Consider the following 15,594-nt stretch of genomic DNA (forward strand, 5'->3'; position numbering starts at 1 on the left):
GGGTTGTGGGTTTGATCCGTGATCCCACCTGGGGTCATGCAGGAAGCAGCCAATTGATGTCTCCTTCTTACATTAATGTTTCTCTCTTTCCCCCCCTCCCTCCCATGCTATCTAAAAATCAATTGAAAAAATATCCTCAGGTGAGGATTAAAAAAATAAAAATAATAAATGCCCTGGCCTGTTTGGTTCAGCGGTTAGAGTATCGGCCTGTGGTCCAGAGACACCTGGGTTAGGTTCCCACTAAGGGCGTGTACCTCGGTTGCAGTTTGTCCCTGGCCCTGGTTGGTCGTCACTCGATGTGTCCCTTTCACGTCGATGTTTCTCTCTCTCTCTCTCTCTCTCTCTTCCTCTCTCTCCCTCCCACTCTATCTGAACAAAAAATGAAAAAATTTCCTCGGGTGAGGATAAAAAAAAAAGATATTATTGACAGAGTAAAAAACAATCCAAAGAATGAAGGAAAATATTTGCAATTCATGTATCTGATAAGAGATTAATACCCAGATTATACAGAGAATGCCTAAAACCCAACAGCAGCAACAAAAACAACCCAATTCAAAAATGGGCAAAGGACTTAAATAGACATTTACCCAAAGATAGACAAATAGCCAATAGAACATGAAAAGATGTTTATATCACTAATCATTAGAGCAACAAATCAAAATCAAAATGAGCCCAGCTGGTGTGGCTCAGTGGTTGAGCATCGACCCATGTACCAAGAGGTCACCAGTTCAATTCCTGGTCAGGGCACATGCCCAGGTTGTGGGCCAAATCCCCAGTGAGAGGCAAGCAGGAGGCGGACAATCAATGTTCTCTCTCATTGATATTTCTATCTCTCTCTCCCTCTCCCTTCCTATCTCTCTAAAATCAATAAAGAAAAAATTTTTTTATTTATTTTTAATATTTATTTATTTATTTAATAAATAAATAAAAATATAGCAACCCACATGCCAAGAGTTAAGTACAAGGTGGGAAGGACAGAATCCCATCTTATCTACATTCCAGATTGCCAACAAGCAATGTCTGTGGTTACCTTGGTTACCAACTCAGCCCTAGAATCCTGCGTCAGAACCAGCCAAACCTCACTCTCCAAGGTGAGACAGCAAGGCTCAGGAGGTGGCCAGCCCTTCGCTGTGGGAGTGAGCTATACCAAGCCTGCAGAAGAGGCTGGAGCCACATAAGGGCAGACAAGGGGTGCTGTCACCTCTCATGTGGATCCCTGACACAGAGGGGCCAGCAGCTGCCTGCTGACCAAGGTGAAGGCTTCAAAGGCCCTCTCTATTCAGCATCATAAAAATGTAGCTGGGGTAGGGTTTAACATCCATATGACAGTGATCACAGGAAACACTGCCAACCACATGGGAATGGATCAGAGAGGTGGGGTGGTGTGGTGAGAGCACTTACACAGATCTATAAGTTACAAGACTGGGCAGTGATTACATCACCATGAAAAAACAAAATAAAACTCTGTGTACAAGAAATCTTGGGATGAAAAACACTTCTAATGACACGTAGGTTAGACAGGTAGGCAAATTTATTCCTGTCTGTTTTCTAAATGTCACAGAAGGAAAATACTGATAATTCACCCATAGGGTGGAAAGTGGCAAGCAGTTTATTTGTTTTTTGTTTTATCCTCACCTGAGGACATTTTTTTGCATTTATCTTCAGATAGAGACGGGGGGAAGAGAGAGAGAGAAAGAGAGAGAAACGTTGATGTGAGAGAGATATATGAGTGGCTGCCACCCACACGACCCCAACCAGGGAGGGGACAAACTGCAACGAGGTACATGCCCTTAGCAGGAACCGAACCCAGGACTCTGGTCCACAGCCTGATGCTAAGCCAAACTGGCCAGGGCAGCTTATTTATTTATTTATTTATTTATTAATCCTCACCTGAGGACATTTTTCCATTTTTTTGTTCAGATAGAGTGGGAGGGAGAGAGGAAGAGAAAGAGAGAGAGAGAGAGAAACATCCACGTGAAAGGGAAACATAGAGTGGCTGCCACCCGCACGACCAACCAGGACCAGGGACAAACTGCAACCGAGGTAAGTCAATGTATGTCCAAGTACTGTCATCACTGATCTTTATTGTTTTTATCCTCACTCGAGGACTTTTTTTACTTTTATTTTCAGATAGAGAGGGAGGAAGACAGACATAGAGAAATATCGATGTGAGATAGACACATAGACTGGTTGCCACCCACAGGACCCCAACCAGGGCGGGGGACAAACCGCAACCAAGGTACGTGCCCTTAGCAGAAACCGAACCCAGGACTCTCTCTGGACCGCAGGCCAATACTCTAATCGTTGAGTCAAACTGACCAGGGCTAGTTTATTTATTTTTTAATACATTTTTATATGCAGGTCATATACTGAGCGCTGGAGCCATGTACCTTAGTATGCCAGGCCTGGAAAATGGCCCGGCCCCAGGGTGTCAGTAGAAAAAAAGGGAGGCAGCCCTGGTTGATTTGACTCAGCGGTTAGAGTGTCCGCCTGCCGTCCAGAGAGACCCGGGTTCGGTTCCCGCTAAGGGCACGTACCTCGTACCTCGGTTGCAATTTGTCCCCAGCCTGATTGGTCGTGTGGGTGGCAGTGCCTCAATGTGCCCCTTTCATGTCGATGATTCTCTCTCTCTCTCTCTCTCTCTCTCTCTCTCTCTCTCTTCCTCTCTCTCCCTCCCATTCTATCTGAACAAAAAATGGAAAAATGTCCTCAGGTGAGGATAAAAAAAAAAAAGAAAAAAGAGGGGAAGGAGGGAGGGAGGGCAGAGACGGGGAAAGGGAAAGGGAAAAGAAAGCAGGAACAAGAAGCTTTCAGACCACCGAGTCTAGAAACACAAGCAGTTTATTTTGAAATGGAAGCAGAGAAGAACTGTCTCAGTTCTCACCTGGAGTAAAGTTTCTGACCTCCAGATCTCATGGGAGGCAGGGTCTGCATTCACAGATGTCTGATGAGAGATGTGTCGCTTCAGGAGACTGATGTGGTGGAGGCCATAGGAAGCAAAAGGCATGGCTGGCGTCCTGAGGGAAACACAGAAACGGGCCTTCATTAGGGGCTCCCACTGGTATAACCAGGATCAACCTGGATATCAAAATCAATGGTCAATGCCCGGCCAGTGTGGCTCAGTGGTTGAGTGTTGACCCATGTACCAAGAGGTTTGATTCCCGGTCAGGGCACATGCCCAAGTTGTGGGCCAAATCTCCAGTTGCGGGCATGCAGGAGGTGGCCAATCGATGTTCTCTCTCTCACTGATGTTTCTATCTCTCTCTCCCTCTCCCTTCCTCTCTCTCTAAAAATCAATAAAGAAAAAAAAAATGATCACAGCCTTGGCTGGTCTGGCTTAGCACTTAGAGCGCCAGCCTGTGAACCAAAGAGTTGCGGGTTCAATTCTGGTAAAGTGCATAGATCTCAGTTGCAGTTTGATCCCCGGCCCTGGTTGGGGTCGTGTGGGAGGCAACCAATCGATGTGTCTCTGTCATATTGATGTCTCTCTCTCTCCCTTCCACCCTATCTGAAAATCAATGGAAAAATATTGAGTGAGGATTAAAAAAAAAAAAATCAATAACCACAGCAACAATTACAGTGAATCATACAACAACTCCCCAGTCCATGTTAATATATACAAATAAATAAATAGGAAGAAAAGAGCGCCCCCTAATAAACATAGAAGGCAACCATCTTATTAATAACTGATTTGGCTGAGGGTCATCAAGGGATGCTGACACTGGTGATGATTGTATAATCTCAGTATATCTTCCCAGCAGATTCCCCTTCTTAATTATTTAGGCACAAAGTACTTATTTAACTTTATAGCAGGAAAACGTGGCCAATATCCCCTTAGCCCAGTGATCAAGCTAATGTCTTCAGTAATGGGGCGCAGGGACAACCATAGGTCACCACTGCAGAGCTCCTACCAAACAATGCCAGCCTGGGCCTAATCACAAGGAAATACCTGAGAACCCAGGTCAAGGGCATTCAGCACACACTTAGACTACATGCTTCAAAGGTGTCAAGGTCAGGAAAGATTGAGGGAAAGATTGAGATTCAGTTCCAGACTGAAGGAGACTAGAGAGATAACTGTATGTAGTGACCCTGCACTGAATCCTAGCCAGGTAACAGACATTAGTGGGGTAGCTAGTGAAACCCAAGTGGGGCCTGAGGACTACAGAATGGCCTTGTAGCAATGCTCCCTGATTTGGATAAATGTGCTGCAGTTATGATAGTGTACTCGCTATGAGAAAATACACTCTGAAATAAAGAAATAATGGGCATCATATCTATATCTTACTTAAAGGGACCAGAAAAAACATACAGGTAGAAGATAAAAACAATTCAGAGCCCTGGCCGGTTTGGCTCAGTGGTTGGAGCATCGGCCTGCGGACCAGAGAGTCCCAGGCTCGGTTCCCCCTAGGGGCACGTACCAAAAAAATAAATAAATAAATAAATAAAATAGAATAAAATAAAAACAATTCAGAAATCTGAGCAAAGGGTCTATAGTAGTTCTTTATGTTATGCATAGCAACTTTTTCGTAGGTCTTAAATACGTGAAAATAAGCTAACAAAATCAGGCCTAGAAAACCACTTGGCAGCTGCAGTCTGCCTTTGAGAGGGTGTGAATGTGGCCCACCCCCAAGACCCTGTCTCCCCTTTCAATCCCCTTTCCTTAGGGGCATCTGTGCATATATGTGAGCTTGGGGTACGGCATGTGCCAGTATGTGCAGGGAAGAGCAACCTAGGGGAGAAGTTGGGTCAGTGAGGTGGAGGAGGGTCAGAGGGGCACAGGCGAAGCTGTTAGGGCAAGAGGATTGCCTGGGGAGAGTCAGCTAAAAGGCCTCAGGTTTAGGACCCACTAAACCCCAGTACCTTTGGGCTGAGATTGGCTGCACAGACTACTGCACAGTCCAGCCTGCTCAGACTGGCATGAAAGGCTCTTCACACCAGGACCTCTGGCTCAGGCCAAGACCTGGTTCTAGAGCTCACACAGATTCCTACTACAGTCATGTATCACATAATGTTTTGGTTAACAGCGGAATACAGTGCCCACTTCAGTAGCACATATACTAAAATTGGAACAATACAGAGAACATCAGCATGGTCCCTGCGTAAAGGTGACATGCAAATTCATGAAGCATTCAAAAACAAAAACAAAACAATAGAGCACATATACCACAGTGGTGTCACAAAGATATGGCCGTGGCCAGTGCGGCTCAGTTGGTTGTCCATTGTCCCATGCACTGAAAGGCTGTCAGTTCAGTTCCCAGTCAGGGCATGTGCCTGGGTTGCAGGCTCAATCCCTGGTAGGGGCATGCAGGAGGCAACTGATTGATGTTTTTCTCTCACATCGATGTTTCTCTCTCTCCCTCTCCCTCTCCCTCCCTCTCTAAAAATCAATTAAAAAATAAACACCTTGCCCTGGCCGGTTTGGCTCAGCGGTTAGAGTGTTGGCCTGCGGTCCAGAGAGACCCGGGTTTGGTTCCCGCTAAGGGCATGTACCTTGGCTGCAGTTTGTCCCTGGCCCTGGTTGGGTTGTGTGGGTGGCGGCCACTCGATGTGTCCCTTTCACATCGATGTTTCTCTCTCTTCCTCTCTCTCCTTCCCGCTCTATCTGAGTAAAAAATGGGAAAATGTCCTCGGATGAGGATAAAAAAATAAAAAAATAAAAAAATAAACACCTTAGCCCTGGTTGGTTTTGCTCAGTGGTTAGAGCGTCAGCCCTCAGACCAATGAGTTGTGGGTTCGATTCTGGCCAAGGGCACATACCTCAGGTGCGCTTTGTCCCTGGCCCTGCTCAGGCAGTGCGAGAAGCAACCAGTCAATGTGGCTCTATCACATTGATGTTTCTCTCTCGCTCCCTCCCTCCCTCCTTCTCTATCCGATGATAAATAGAAAAAAAGTATCCTCAGGTGAGAAATTAAACAAAACAAAACAAAACAAAAAAAACAAAGACTTAAAACAAAGACTATAATGGAGCTGAAAATTTTCTATTGAGTAGAGATGTCTTAGTGTAGTACCACGCTATTTATTTTCTCCTTTATTTTCTTTTTTTCATTATGCCACTAAAAATATACAAATTTAGTATTGCCTAAGTGTGCAGTATTTATAAAGCCTATAATAATGTACAGAAATGTCCTAGGCCTTAATATTCACTCATCACTCACTGACTCACTCAGAGCAATGTCCAGTCCGTCAAGCCTCGAGCAGAGTAAGTGCCCTATGCAGGTATCACTTTGTAAGTGTACATTATGATGTTCACACAATGATGAAATCACCTAATGACATATTTCTCAGAATGTATCTCTGTCATTAAGTGATACATGGCTGTAGTCTTTTGTTTTTAATTATTAACTTATTTACCTTTGTTAATCCTCACTTGAGGATATCTTTTTTCCATTGATTTTTTTTTAGAGAGAGAGGGTTGGGGGGGGGAGAAACATCAATGTGAGAGAGACACATCAATTGGTTGCCTCCTGCACGACTCTGACCAGGGCCAGGGATCAAACCTGTAACCCAGGTATGTGCCCTTGACTGGGAATCGAACCCAAGACCCTTCAGTCCAGGGGCCGACTCTCTAACCACTTAGCCAAACCAACCAGGGTGATGATGGTAGTCTTAACTGTCCACGGGTCAACCCTTCCACTGCTTGCCTACAAGTCCTATTTCTCCAGCACCATTAGCTCAGCACCATCAATCAGCTCTCAGTTTCGAGGCTCCCATCACCCTGCTCACCCTGCTCAGTGTATGGCTTGGATGCTGTACATTAGAGGGCTATTATAGGCAGAACACAGCCCATTCCTATAGTAGAGCCACGCAACCACAGGACCTGACCGCTTCAGGGATGGCCACTGAAAACCAAAACAGACACCCTCCTCACCCCTGCCCTCTAGTCTGTGCTATGGCAGCTGGGGTTGGGGAATCTCAGGCATAAGAAAAACCGGGGAGCCCTGGACAGAGTGACACCACTGTCCCATGAACAATGCTCAATGACCAAGCCACTCCTTTGTAGAAGGGCCAGGCCTTAATAGCTACTGGCAGGCATGGGCCACCTCAGAGCACTGGCCAAGGGCCAGGGTAGCCAGAGAGCCTTACCTGGGAGCTGGTGAAGGGCTGGGTCCTCCAGGACTGGAAGAGAGTGGGGGGAGCACACTGCCTTCTGTGGGCAGGAACCATGACAGGTACCTGTCCACCAGGATGAAATAGGCACAGTCTGAAGTACGGACATGGAGGGCCCCGGGGAGTGGCTGGAAAATAAAACTCGAGTTAGTGTGTGGCTCTGGGCACCACCCCAGGCTGCTGACCCCAGCAGTCACACGAAAACCTTGGCCAGCCCATGTGCACCGAGGGTGGTGACAGGAGAAAAGCTCCCATCACAGACAGCCTGACTAAACCTTCAGTCCTATCCTCATGAGGACATGCACAACCCTCCACCCTGCCCCAACATCCAGCAAGTATTTCCTGTGGGAAGTCCCCTGACTGCCACTCGGGTCACCCCACATCACCTGCCAAATCTGCCTACCAGTCTGTTGCCCTACGTGAGGATGACCTGAAGGACAAAGGCTGGAGGAGGAAGGAAAGGAAGGCCCAGAGAAATGAGGCAGGAAGGGAAAAGGAGAAATGGAAGAGAAAGAAAGGCTGGCAGCTGGCTCCCAAGCAAATCCCAAGCTCCTCTTGCTGTGTGAAAACAAGAGCCCAAGGCCATGGCCCCCACCCTTCACAGGGGTCTCCAGTAAAGCAAACTCTGTTCAGAGGGGACCCTTCTATACCTTTTGAGTGATGAGGCTCAAAGCAAAAAAGAACATGTAATACTCGAACGGATCTGAAGGCAGCATCAGGGAGCAAACGACAGGGTTGATGGGCCTCCAGCTCCCCCTTCTCCCTTCCCCCACACTGTGCTGGCCACCCCCAGCCTCCCTACCCATGGAGCCAGCAAAGGATACTAAGGGCCAGGTTCAGGCCAAGGCCCCCGGTGGGCGGAAACTGGACTTTATTGTGGTACAGAGGGCTATCAGGGAGCACGTGCTCTTGGATGGATGCCTTCACAGGGCCCTGTAGAGAGAGGGAGGAGGTTCACAGGCAGGTTCTGGCTGGGTGCTTCACATGTGGCGCAGCCCTCTGGGAAAGCTGCTGAGGAGGCAGCCAGCACACGGACTCTGTCTGTGGGAACAGTACTATCCTCTACATAGCACTTGAGCAAAAAGGCCTTCACTGAGAATCTCTCATGTCACCCTCATAAAGACCTGCAAACAGCATGGGCAGTAGTGGTGCACATTTCTAAGCCCTGCCAGTCACTTGATGACTCCTATCTCCTCTGCTTCTCAGATCCACCAAGCAAGTCACCCTTTGTAACCAGTCACATAGCCTTGTCTGCCATAAGGCCAGGAACAAACTAGGCAGCATGGTACCTTTCCTACTGACAGAGTTTGGAATGATCTTTAAAAAAAAAAAAATAGCCCTGGCCGGTTTGGCTCAGCGGTTAGAGCGTCCACCTGCGGTCTGGAGAGACCCGGGTTCGGTTCCCACTAAGGGCACGTACCTCGGTTGCAGTTTGTCCCTGGCCCTGGTTGGTCGTGCGGGTGGCAGCCACTCGATGTGTCCCTTTCACATCGATGTTTCCCTCTCTCTCTCTTCCTCTCTCTCCCTCCCACTCTGTCTGTACAAAAAATGGAAAAATGTCCTCGGATGAGGATTAAAAAAAATAAATAAATAAAAAAATAAAAATAGCTCTGGCCGGTTTGGCTCAGCGGTTAGAGAGTCGGCCTGCAGTCTGGAGAGACCCGGGTTCGGTTCCTGCTAAGGGCACGTATCTTGGTTGCAGTTTGTCCCCAGCCCTGGTTGGGTTGTGCGGGTGGCAACCACTCAATGTGTCCCTTTCACGTGTATGTTTCTCTCTCTCTCTCCCTCCCACTCTATCTGAACAAAATATCAAAAAATGTCCTCGGGTGAGGATTAAAAAAAAAGTAACTGTTAAAGTTCCAATTTGTGATGCCTCCTTGGCCCTAAACAGACATCATGGCATTCTGCCCACTCTCATAGCACCTCTGAGCCCCTGCCCACCCACTACCACTGCAGCCTCTGCTTGGGGCTCTCTGCCCCAAGCACAGCTCTCACCACCACAGCTTACTTACAGGCAGGTAGGAGACAGGAAAGTCAAACTTATAGTCTTCAGCTTGAAGTTTATAAACCAACTTCATCATTGGGCCACTGAACATGAAATTAAACCAACAAAAACAGAGCAAATGAACTGCAAACCATCTTGCTTTGATTTGTTTCTTAACGTAGAAAAATACAGTGATTTAAAACTGGAATCACTGGAGAAACATCCAGCTCCTCAGGTGACAAATCTACCTACCCAGGGTCTAGAAATTCCATTGCAATGCTGTACTCTACAGGGCTCACACGTCCCTGTAAACAGCGGAGGTTCCAGCCGATGAGAACACCATCCAAGCTGCCGAAAATGCTCTCTACCAGCCACGGGAAGATGGCATGCAGCTCCTGAAACAGTGTGCAGGTGAGGCTTTGGGCAGGCGTGCTGAGGACCAGTGCCCACTGCTGGGTTATGTGCTAGCTCCTGTCCTGCACCACGCGCCGCCCACTTCCCTAGCTGGACCTGAACCCTGAGGATGTCACTCCTCGGTTCAAAGGCCCACAGGACCACCCTGGCACCCACAGGAATCCTGGCATAGCAGCTTTGGATTCTTTTACTATAGTTATGTGGCATATCAAGTAGTACTGCTTTATATTTGGGGGTATCAAATAAGTCAAGCTATTTAAAAGGTTTTGAAAAAATGCCAGAGGAGGCAAGGTGGGGTGGGGTGGAGGTGGAAGAGGGCATGAGGGGTGGGGATAAATGGTGATGGAAAACAATAAAATAAAATAAATTTTTTTAATGTCAGAAACTTCGATCTGAAGAGACCTTTATTAAAAAAGGTGGTATCGCCTTGGCCAGTTTGGCTCAGCGGTTAGAGCGTCGGCCTGTGGTCCAGAGAGACCCGGGTTCGGTTCCTGCTAAGGACGCGTACCTCGGTTGCAGTTTGTCCCCGGCCCTGGTTGGGTCGTGCAGGTGGCAGCCACTCGATGTGTCCCTTTCACGTCGATGTTTCTCTCTCTCTCTCTCTTCCTTTCTCTCCCTCCCACTCTATCTGAACAAAATAAATAAATAAAAATAAAAATAAGGGTGGTGTCACCTGGTGGTTTTGCTCAGTGGTTAGAGCGTCAGCCCATGGACCAATGAGCTGCAGGTTCGATTCCAGCCAAGGGCACATATCTTGATTGCAATTCGTCCCCGGCCCTAGTTGGGGTCATATGGGAGGTGGCCACTCGATGTGTCCCTTTCACCTCAATGTTTCTCTCTCTCCCTCAGCACTCTATCTGAACAAAAATAGAAAAATGTCCTTAGGTGAGGATAAAAAAAAAGGGTAGTGTCTGGCCGGTGTGGCTCAGTGGTTGAGCGTCGACCCATGCACCAAGAAGAGGTTACCATTTGATTCTCAGTCAGGACACATGCCCAGGTGGTGGACATGGAGGGCCCCGGGGAGGGCCCCAGTGGGGGGCATGCAGGAGGCAGCCAATCGATGTTCTTTCTCATTGATATTTCTATCTCGCTCTCCCTCTCACTTCTTCTCTCTCTAAAATCAATAAAGGGAAAAAAATTAAAAATAAAAAAAAAGTGGTAACGTTCTTTCTCAAAGTGAGCCCTTGAAACTGAGACTTACTACCATTTGGTAATAACTCCTTGTCCAGGCCGGCTTCTTGAACTTACCTCATTTACAACTTAACAATCCTGGGTGTCATGTTAATATGTATTTTCAGTATTCATATCAGGGTTTCTCAACTTTGGTACTGCTGACATTTTAGGCTAAACACTTCTTTGTTGTGGGAGCTATCCTGTGCATTATGAGATAGTTTACCAGCATCCCGGCCTCTACCACTTGATGCCAGTAGCACCACCCCCATGTGACAACTAAAAATGTCCCTGGACATTGCCAAGCACCTCATATTGGACAGAAGCATCCATGGTAGAAAACCCCTTGTCTATATGTCCACAAATGCGATAATTACAATGCCTGGTCAGGCCTCTGTGCAGGGCAGTGCTCAGAGATGGGAACCATGGCCTGTAAGAACATTTCTCAAGGATAGTATGAGACATCCCCCAAAGAAATGCTTGCAGAGCTGTACCTTTGCTGGAAAATCCTCAATGACTTTAACCAAGTCTTGGCATCGTTGTGCAAAGGGCTTATTTATAGAGTCAGCTTTCAGGCTAGCCTAAGGAGAAGAAATCAAACAAAAATGAACATATTCATTTTGCAGCTTTTGATGATATTCCGCTCAAGTCAAAACAGAAATCCAAGTGATAGGCAGGAGTGAGATACACACCACTGGCCTGATTCCCCAGTACCTCATACATATATCAGTGATGCTACTAGAAGAGAAGCTGAGGTACCATGCTCTCTAGACTAGTAACTGTCAGGCTTGCTTCCCAGTACCCTGTTAGGTATCCCCAGTTACCGCAAAGAATTGTACACTATCAGAATAAAAATGACTTCTGCCTGATCTACTAGCAGGGGGTCAACCCCACATTCGGGAGAGGCCCCTATGAAGTAGGGCTCCCTTCATAGACCACAGAGTGCTCACCAAGTATGTATGCATGAACTACATGACTGCGCACCCATGGTTTACACCACTGTGAATGTCAGTAAGAATACCCAATAAAATGAGTATGTCATTTGTTGCCATTTAAGCCTTAATCAAAATGTCTTTTATTTTAGTAAATAATGAACCTATTGAACCTTCATAACCTTAAGAAACAGGCAGGTTAAAATCCACAGACAGCTTCAGCCAAGTGCAGTCCTGGTTGCCCCCAGTATAGCAGTGTCCCTCCATCTTTCACTAATGACAGTTATGATTATTACACTTTTGTGCAAGGATTTACGAGACATAAAAATTTGAATGTACATCCTTTGCAGTTGATCCTCCCCATACCCTGGGAAGCAAGGAAAATGGCATTTGAATCAATATGCCTTGGTGATGAGAAAACCAGGACTCAGTGGTTGAGTAAACTCAAGGTCTTGCAGAGGCAGTCAAGTCTAAGGATTTCATCCCCGAGTCCACTATTATTTCCATCACAGAGCCCCAAAAACAACCACTGCAGAATTCTTCAAGTTAGTGGAAAAAACTATCAAGTCCCTCAGCTTAGAACTGACGCTCACATGGGCAATTGATATTTACCAGTAAGAAGCTGGGCTGTTGCAGGTGAGGAAATGCCATAGTAGCCTCTTGTGGAGAGTTGAAAATGGCTGTCTTAGGAAACCACTGTGGAAAAGCAAAGATGAAATCTCAACATCTGCCTAACAACAGAATACTGTTTCATTTCACAATGCCCAGGAGAACATTTGTATAGCTCAACACACACTGCATTGCCACGTCCCATGTATTATAAAAATGCAGTCCATAGTCACCAGCTTCAGAGCCAAGTTTGTGGTGGTGAATCCTTGGTAATGTGGTAATGCTTGTATAGCATTTTCTATGCGTCAGGCCTGGTTCTAGGGGTTTTCCATGTATTTCTCATTTAATTCTCAGTGGTAGGCAGAATTCTAAAGATAGCCCTCCAGCCCTGGCCGGTTTGGCTCAGTGGTTAGAGTGTCAGCCCACAGACCAATGAGTCACGGGTTCGATTCCGGTCAAGGTCACATACCTCGGTTGCAATTCATTCCCGGTCCTGGTTGGGGTCATGCAGGAAGCAGCCACTCGATGTGCCCCTTTCACGTAGATATTTGTCTCTCTCTCCCAGTCCCTCCCACTCTATCTAAACAAAAATAGGGAAAAAAGATAGCCCTGCAAGTGCCCATCCCTGGTTATTCAATTAAACACTCATCTAGGTACTGCTGCAAAAGGATTTTGCAGATACAACTAGCCTCAAGTCGTAACCATAAAATACAAAGCAGTCTTGGCTGACAGCCAGCAAGGAAACAAGGACTTTAGTTCTACAATTCCAAAGAACTAGATTCTGACAGCAACCTGAATAAGTTTGGAAGCAGACTGTTCTCCAGAGCATCTAGTTAAGAGCAAAGCTGGCCAACATCTTGATTTCAGCCTTGTGAGACCCTAAGCTGAGAACCCTAAGCCTGCTTATAAAGCTGTGAAATAATAAACAGGTAGCCCGGCCTGTGTGACTCAGTGGTTGAGCGTCGACCCATGCACCAAGAAGTCACCAGTTCGATTGTTGGTCAGGGCACATGCCCAGGTTGTGGGCCAAATCCCCAATGGGGGGCATGCAGGACGCAGCCGATTGATATTCTCTCTCATTAATGTTTCTATCTTTCTCTCCCTCTCCCTTCCCCTCTCTCTAAAATCAATAAAGAAAAAAAAGTTTTTGTAGATAAATAGGTGAAACTTTAAGTTGCTAAATTCATTAAGCAAGAAAATACATCCTCACCCTGGCCAGTGGCTCAATGGTTGGAGCACTGGCCCATGCACTGAAGGGTCTCTGGTTTGATTCCTGGTGAAGAGTATGTACCTGGGTTGCAGGGTCAATCCGACCATGATTGGGTGTGTGCAGGAGGCAACCAATTGATGTCTCTCCCATATATATTTTTTTTCTTTCTCTCTCTCTGTCCCTCCCTCCACTCTCTCTAAAAATCATTGGAAAAAATGTCTGAGTGAGGTTTAACCAAAAAAAAAAAAAAAAAAGTATCCTCAGAACCCTACAAGGTCAATACTGATGAGGAAATGGAGACAGAGAGAAGGCCAGTCACTTGCCCTCACCCAGATGGTAAATGGCAGAGCCAGCATTCAAATATACAGACCTCCCTACAAATCTCTCACAAAGACAGGGGAATACGTCATCTCTATTACCTGTGTTCTATGAAAATGAAGGGAGGAGATGAGCAAGCTTTGCCAAGGGAGTCTTTGGCCAGGTCATCAAAAATTCAGGAGTAGCTCTCCAGATTCCTACCTCTCTGCCCACCCAGGTTAGAAAATGAAAATATCCAGACTTGGACTGAGCAGAGAGGAAGTATTCCTAGTCCCAGTGATGGGCTACTGATGGATCTCCTGGCATGGCCCTTCCCACAGCCTGAGTAAGGGCTCTGAGGTGGCAACTGACGGCTCAATGTGGATGGAGAGGTTGGGTACAAGGGAACTGTGTAGGCAGTTGAGGGGTTGACAAGGAGATGCATGCACATATCTGTAACTTGACTATATAAAACACCTCCAAGTTGTTTTTTTTTCAACTCTTAAATTATCAGTTTCAGTTTTAAGGAAGACGAAACAAAACACCTCAATAAAGTGGCCAAGAGAACTATTCTAAATGATCGAAGTGACATAAAATCCTGAATTGTTTGCAAAGGGCAGAGCTTTAGAGATGAGGTGAAAGCACCTCCTTGCTCAGAGGAAGTCTGCATAGGCGGGGATCTAAGGAATCAGGCCAGAGGCGCCCGACTAGGGGTCTTTCCAAGGGGGGGCAGTGTCTCTTACACACACTGTTCTCCGACCCTGCCTTGGCCAGGCTCCCCCTATCACACCCTTCTGTGCTGTGCACCAAGCGTTTGCTTCATTCCGCCACTTCAACAACCACTTTCTTCATTCGGGGGCTGCTTTGGACCTTGTTTTGAGATTTCTGCTGAGAGCGACAGCCCTCAGTCAACGCGCCAATCATGCTACGCAAATCTGCTACTGCCACGGGCTCCCTCTAGCTGCTTTGAAAAGCAGAGCATGCTCCCATTTGGTGCTCACAACTGTCCTGTGAAGTAGGCATCCGGATCCCAATACCACAGATAAAAAAAACTGAGGCTCGGAAAATTCGAGCCACACAGGGAAGAAGGCTCGGGCCGGGACCCACACCCGGCTCTTCCTCCTACACGGTTTATTGAGTCCATGGCTCAACTTTAACTCAAAGCTCTCCTTCCTCCAACTCACTCAACGAACGTTAACTGAGCACCCACCGGGACGGGATGTGTAAGCCGCGTGGGAAGGTGGCATGAAGGCGCAGCCCAGGCCTCTGGCTACTCCGCCGGCCCTGCCGGGGCAGAGACGCCGAGGCCCGGCCCGGGTCTCGCGGAGGAACTGGGCTCGTGGAGGAACGGAGACAGCTTCGGTGGAAGTTCAGAGAGGCTGCCGGGACCGTCTTGCGCGCGGGTCCCGCCACTCACCTGTAGACTCAATAGCATCCCTCACCTCAGGGACTGTGGCTACCATTCGGCTATCCGGCGCCGAAACGTCGTCATCAATCTGCGCGTGGGGCCACGCCCCCCGACCTGGCGGGAAACATGCGGCTACCTTTTCCGGTTGCTACTTCAAAAGGCGCGTGCGTAAAGCGAAGGCGGGCCGTGTCTATGGGTTTCACTTCTGTGTGAGCGTGCGCAGTGGAGTCCTGAGTTCAAGCGCTGTGTGCGCGGCAAGGAACGCGCGTGCGCCTGAGAGGCTGTTAATTGGGGCCCTCGGGGTGCGGCTTCAATGGGGCATCCCGGAGAGGAGCAATTCATTGACTGCCCTTGGTCCCACAGGCATTTACTGAGTGCCTACTATATGCCAGGCACTGCGCTGGATGGTGCTAATTAAGCAAGAAGGACCAAAGTAGCCTAGCAGAGAAGTCCTGGAGCGGGT

At 47.5% G+C, this 15,594-nt stretch overlaps 1 protein-coding gene and 1 non-coding gene across 4 annotated transcripts in view; one reads left to right on the forward strand and one right to left on the reverse strand.

The window, feature by feature from the left end:
* SMPD4 (sphingomyelin phosphodiesterase 4) overlaps nt 1-15,205 on the reverse strand; it is a 28,077-nt gene extending 12,872 nt beyond the window's left edge. For 2 of the 3 annotated variants that reach the window (XM_036277037.1, XM_036277039.1), the window contains exons 1-9: nt 15,141-15,205; nt 12,220-12,303; nt 11,170-11,256; nt 9,344-9,486; nt 9,120-9,195; nt 7,932-8,040; nt 7,758-7,810; nt 7,084-7,235; nt 2,885-3,017 (exon numbers count right to left, since the gene is read on the reverse strand). In XM_036277037.1, the coding sequence (XP_036132930.1) occupies nt 2,885-3,017; nt 7,084-7,235; nt 7,758-7,810; nt 7,932-8,040; nt 9,120-9,195; nt 9,344-9,486; nt 11,170-11,256; nt 12,220-12,303; nt 15,141-15,158 (855 nt within the window). In that variant the 5' untranslated portion in view covers nt 15,159-15,205. Of the gene's footprint in view, nt 1-2,884; nt 3,018-7,083; nt 7,236-7,757; nt 7,811-7,931; nt 8,041-9,119; nt 9,196-9,343; nt 9,487-11,169; nt 11,257-12,219; nt 12,304-14,933 lie in introns of all 3 variants that reach the window. The other variant, XM_036277038.1, reaches the window with a different exon arrangement.
* Nucleotides 5,034-5,140, forward strand: LOC118640457. The gene has a single exon (XR_004961377.1). It is a non-coding gene; the product is annotated as a U6 spliceosomal RNA (small nuclear RNA).
* Nucleotides 15,206-15,594: the final 389 nt, after the last annotated feature.

This window comes from Molossus molossus, unplaced genomic scaffold (assembly GCF_014108415.1).
Source record: "Molossus molossus isolate mMolMol1 unplaced genomic scaffold, mMolMol1.p scaffold_m16_p_22, whole genome shotgun sequence".
Lineage (NCBI taxonomy): Eukaryota > Metazoa > Chordata > Mammalia > Chiroptera > Molossidae > Molossus > Molossus molossus.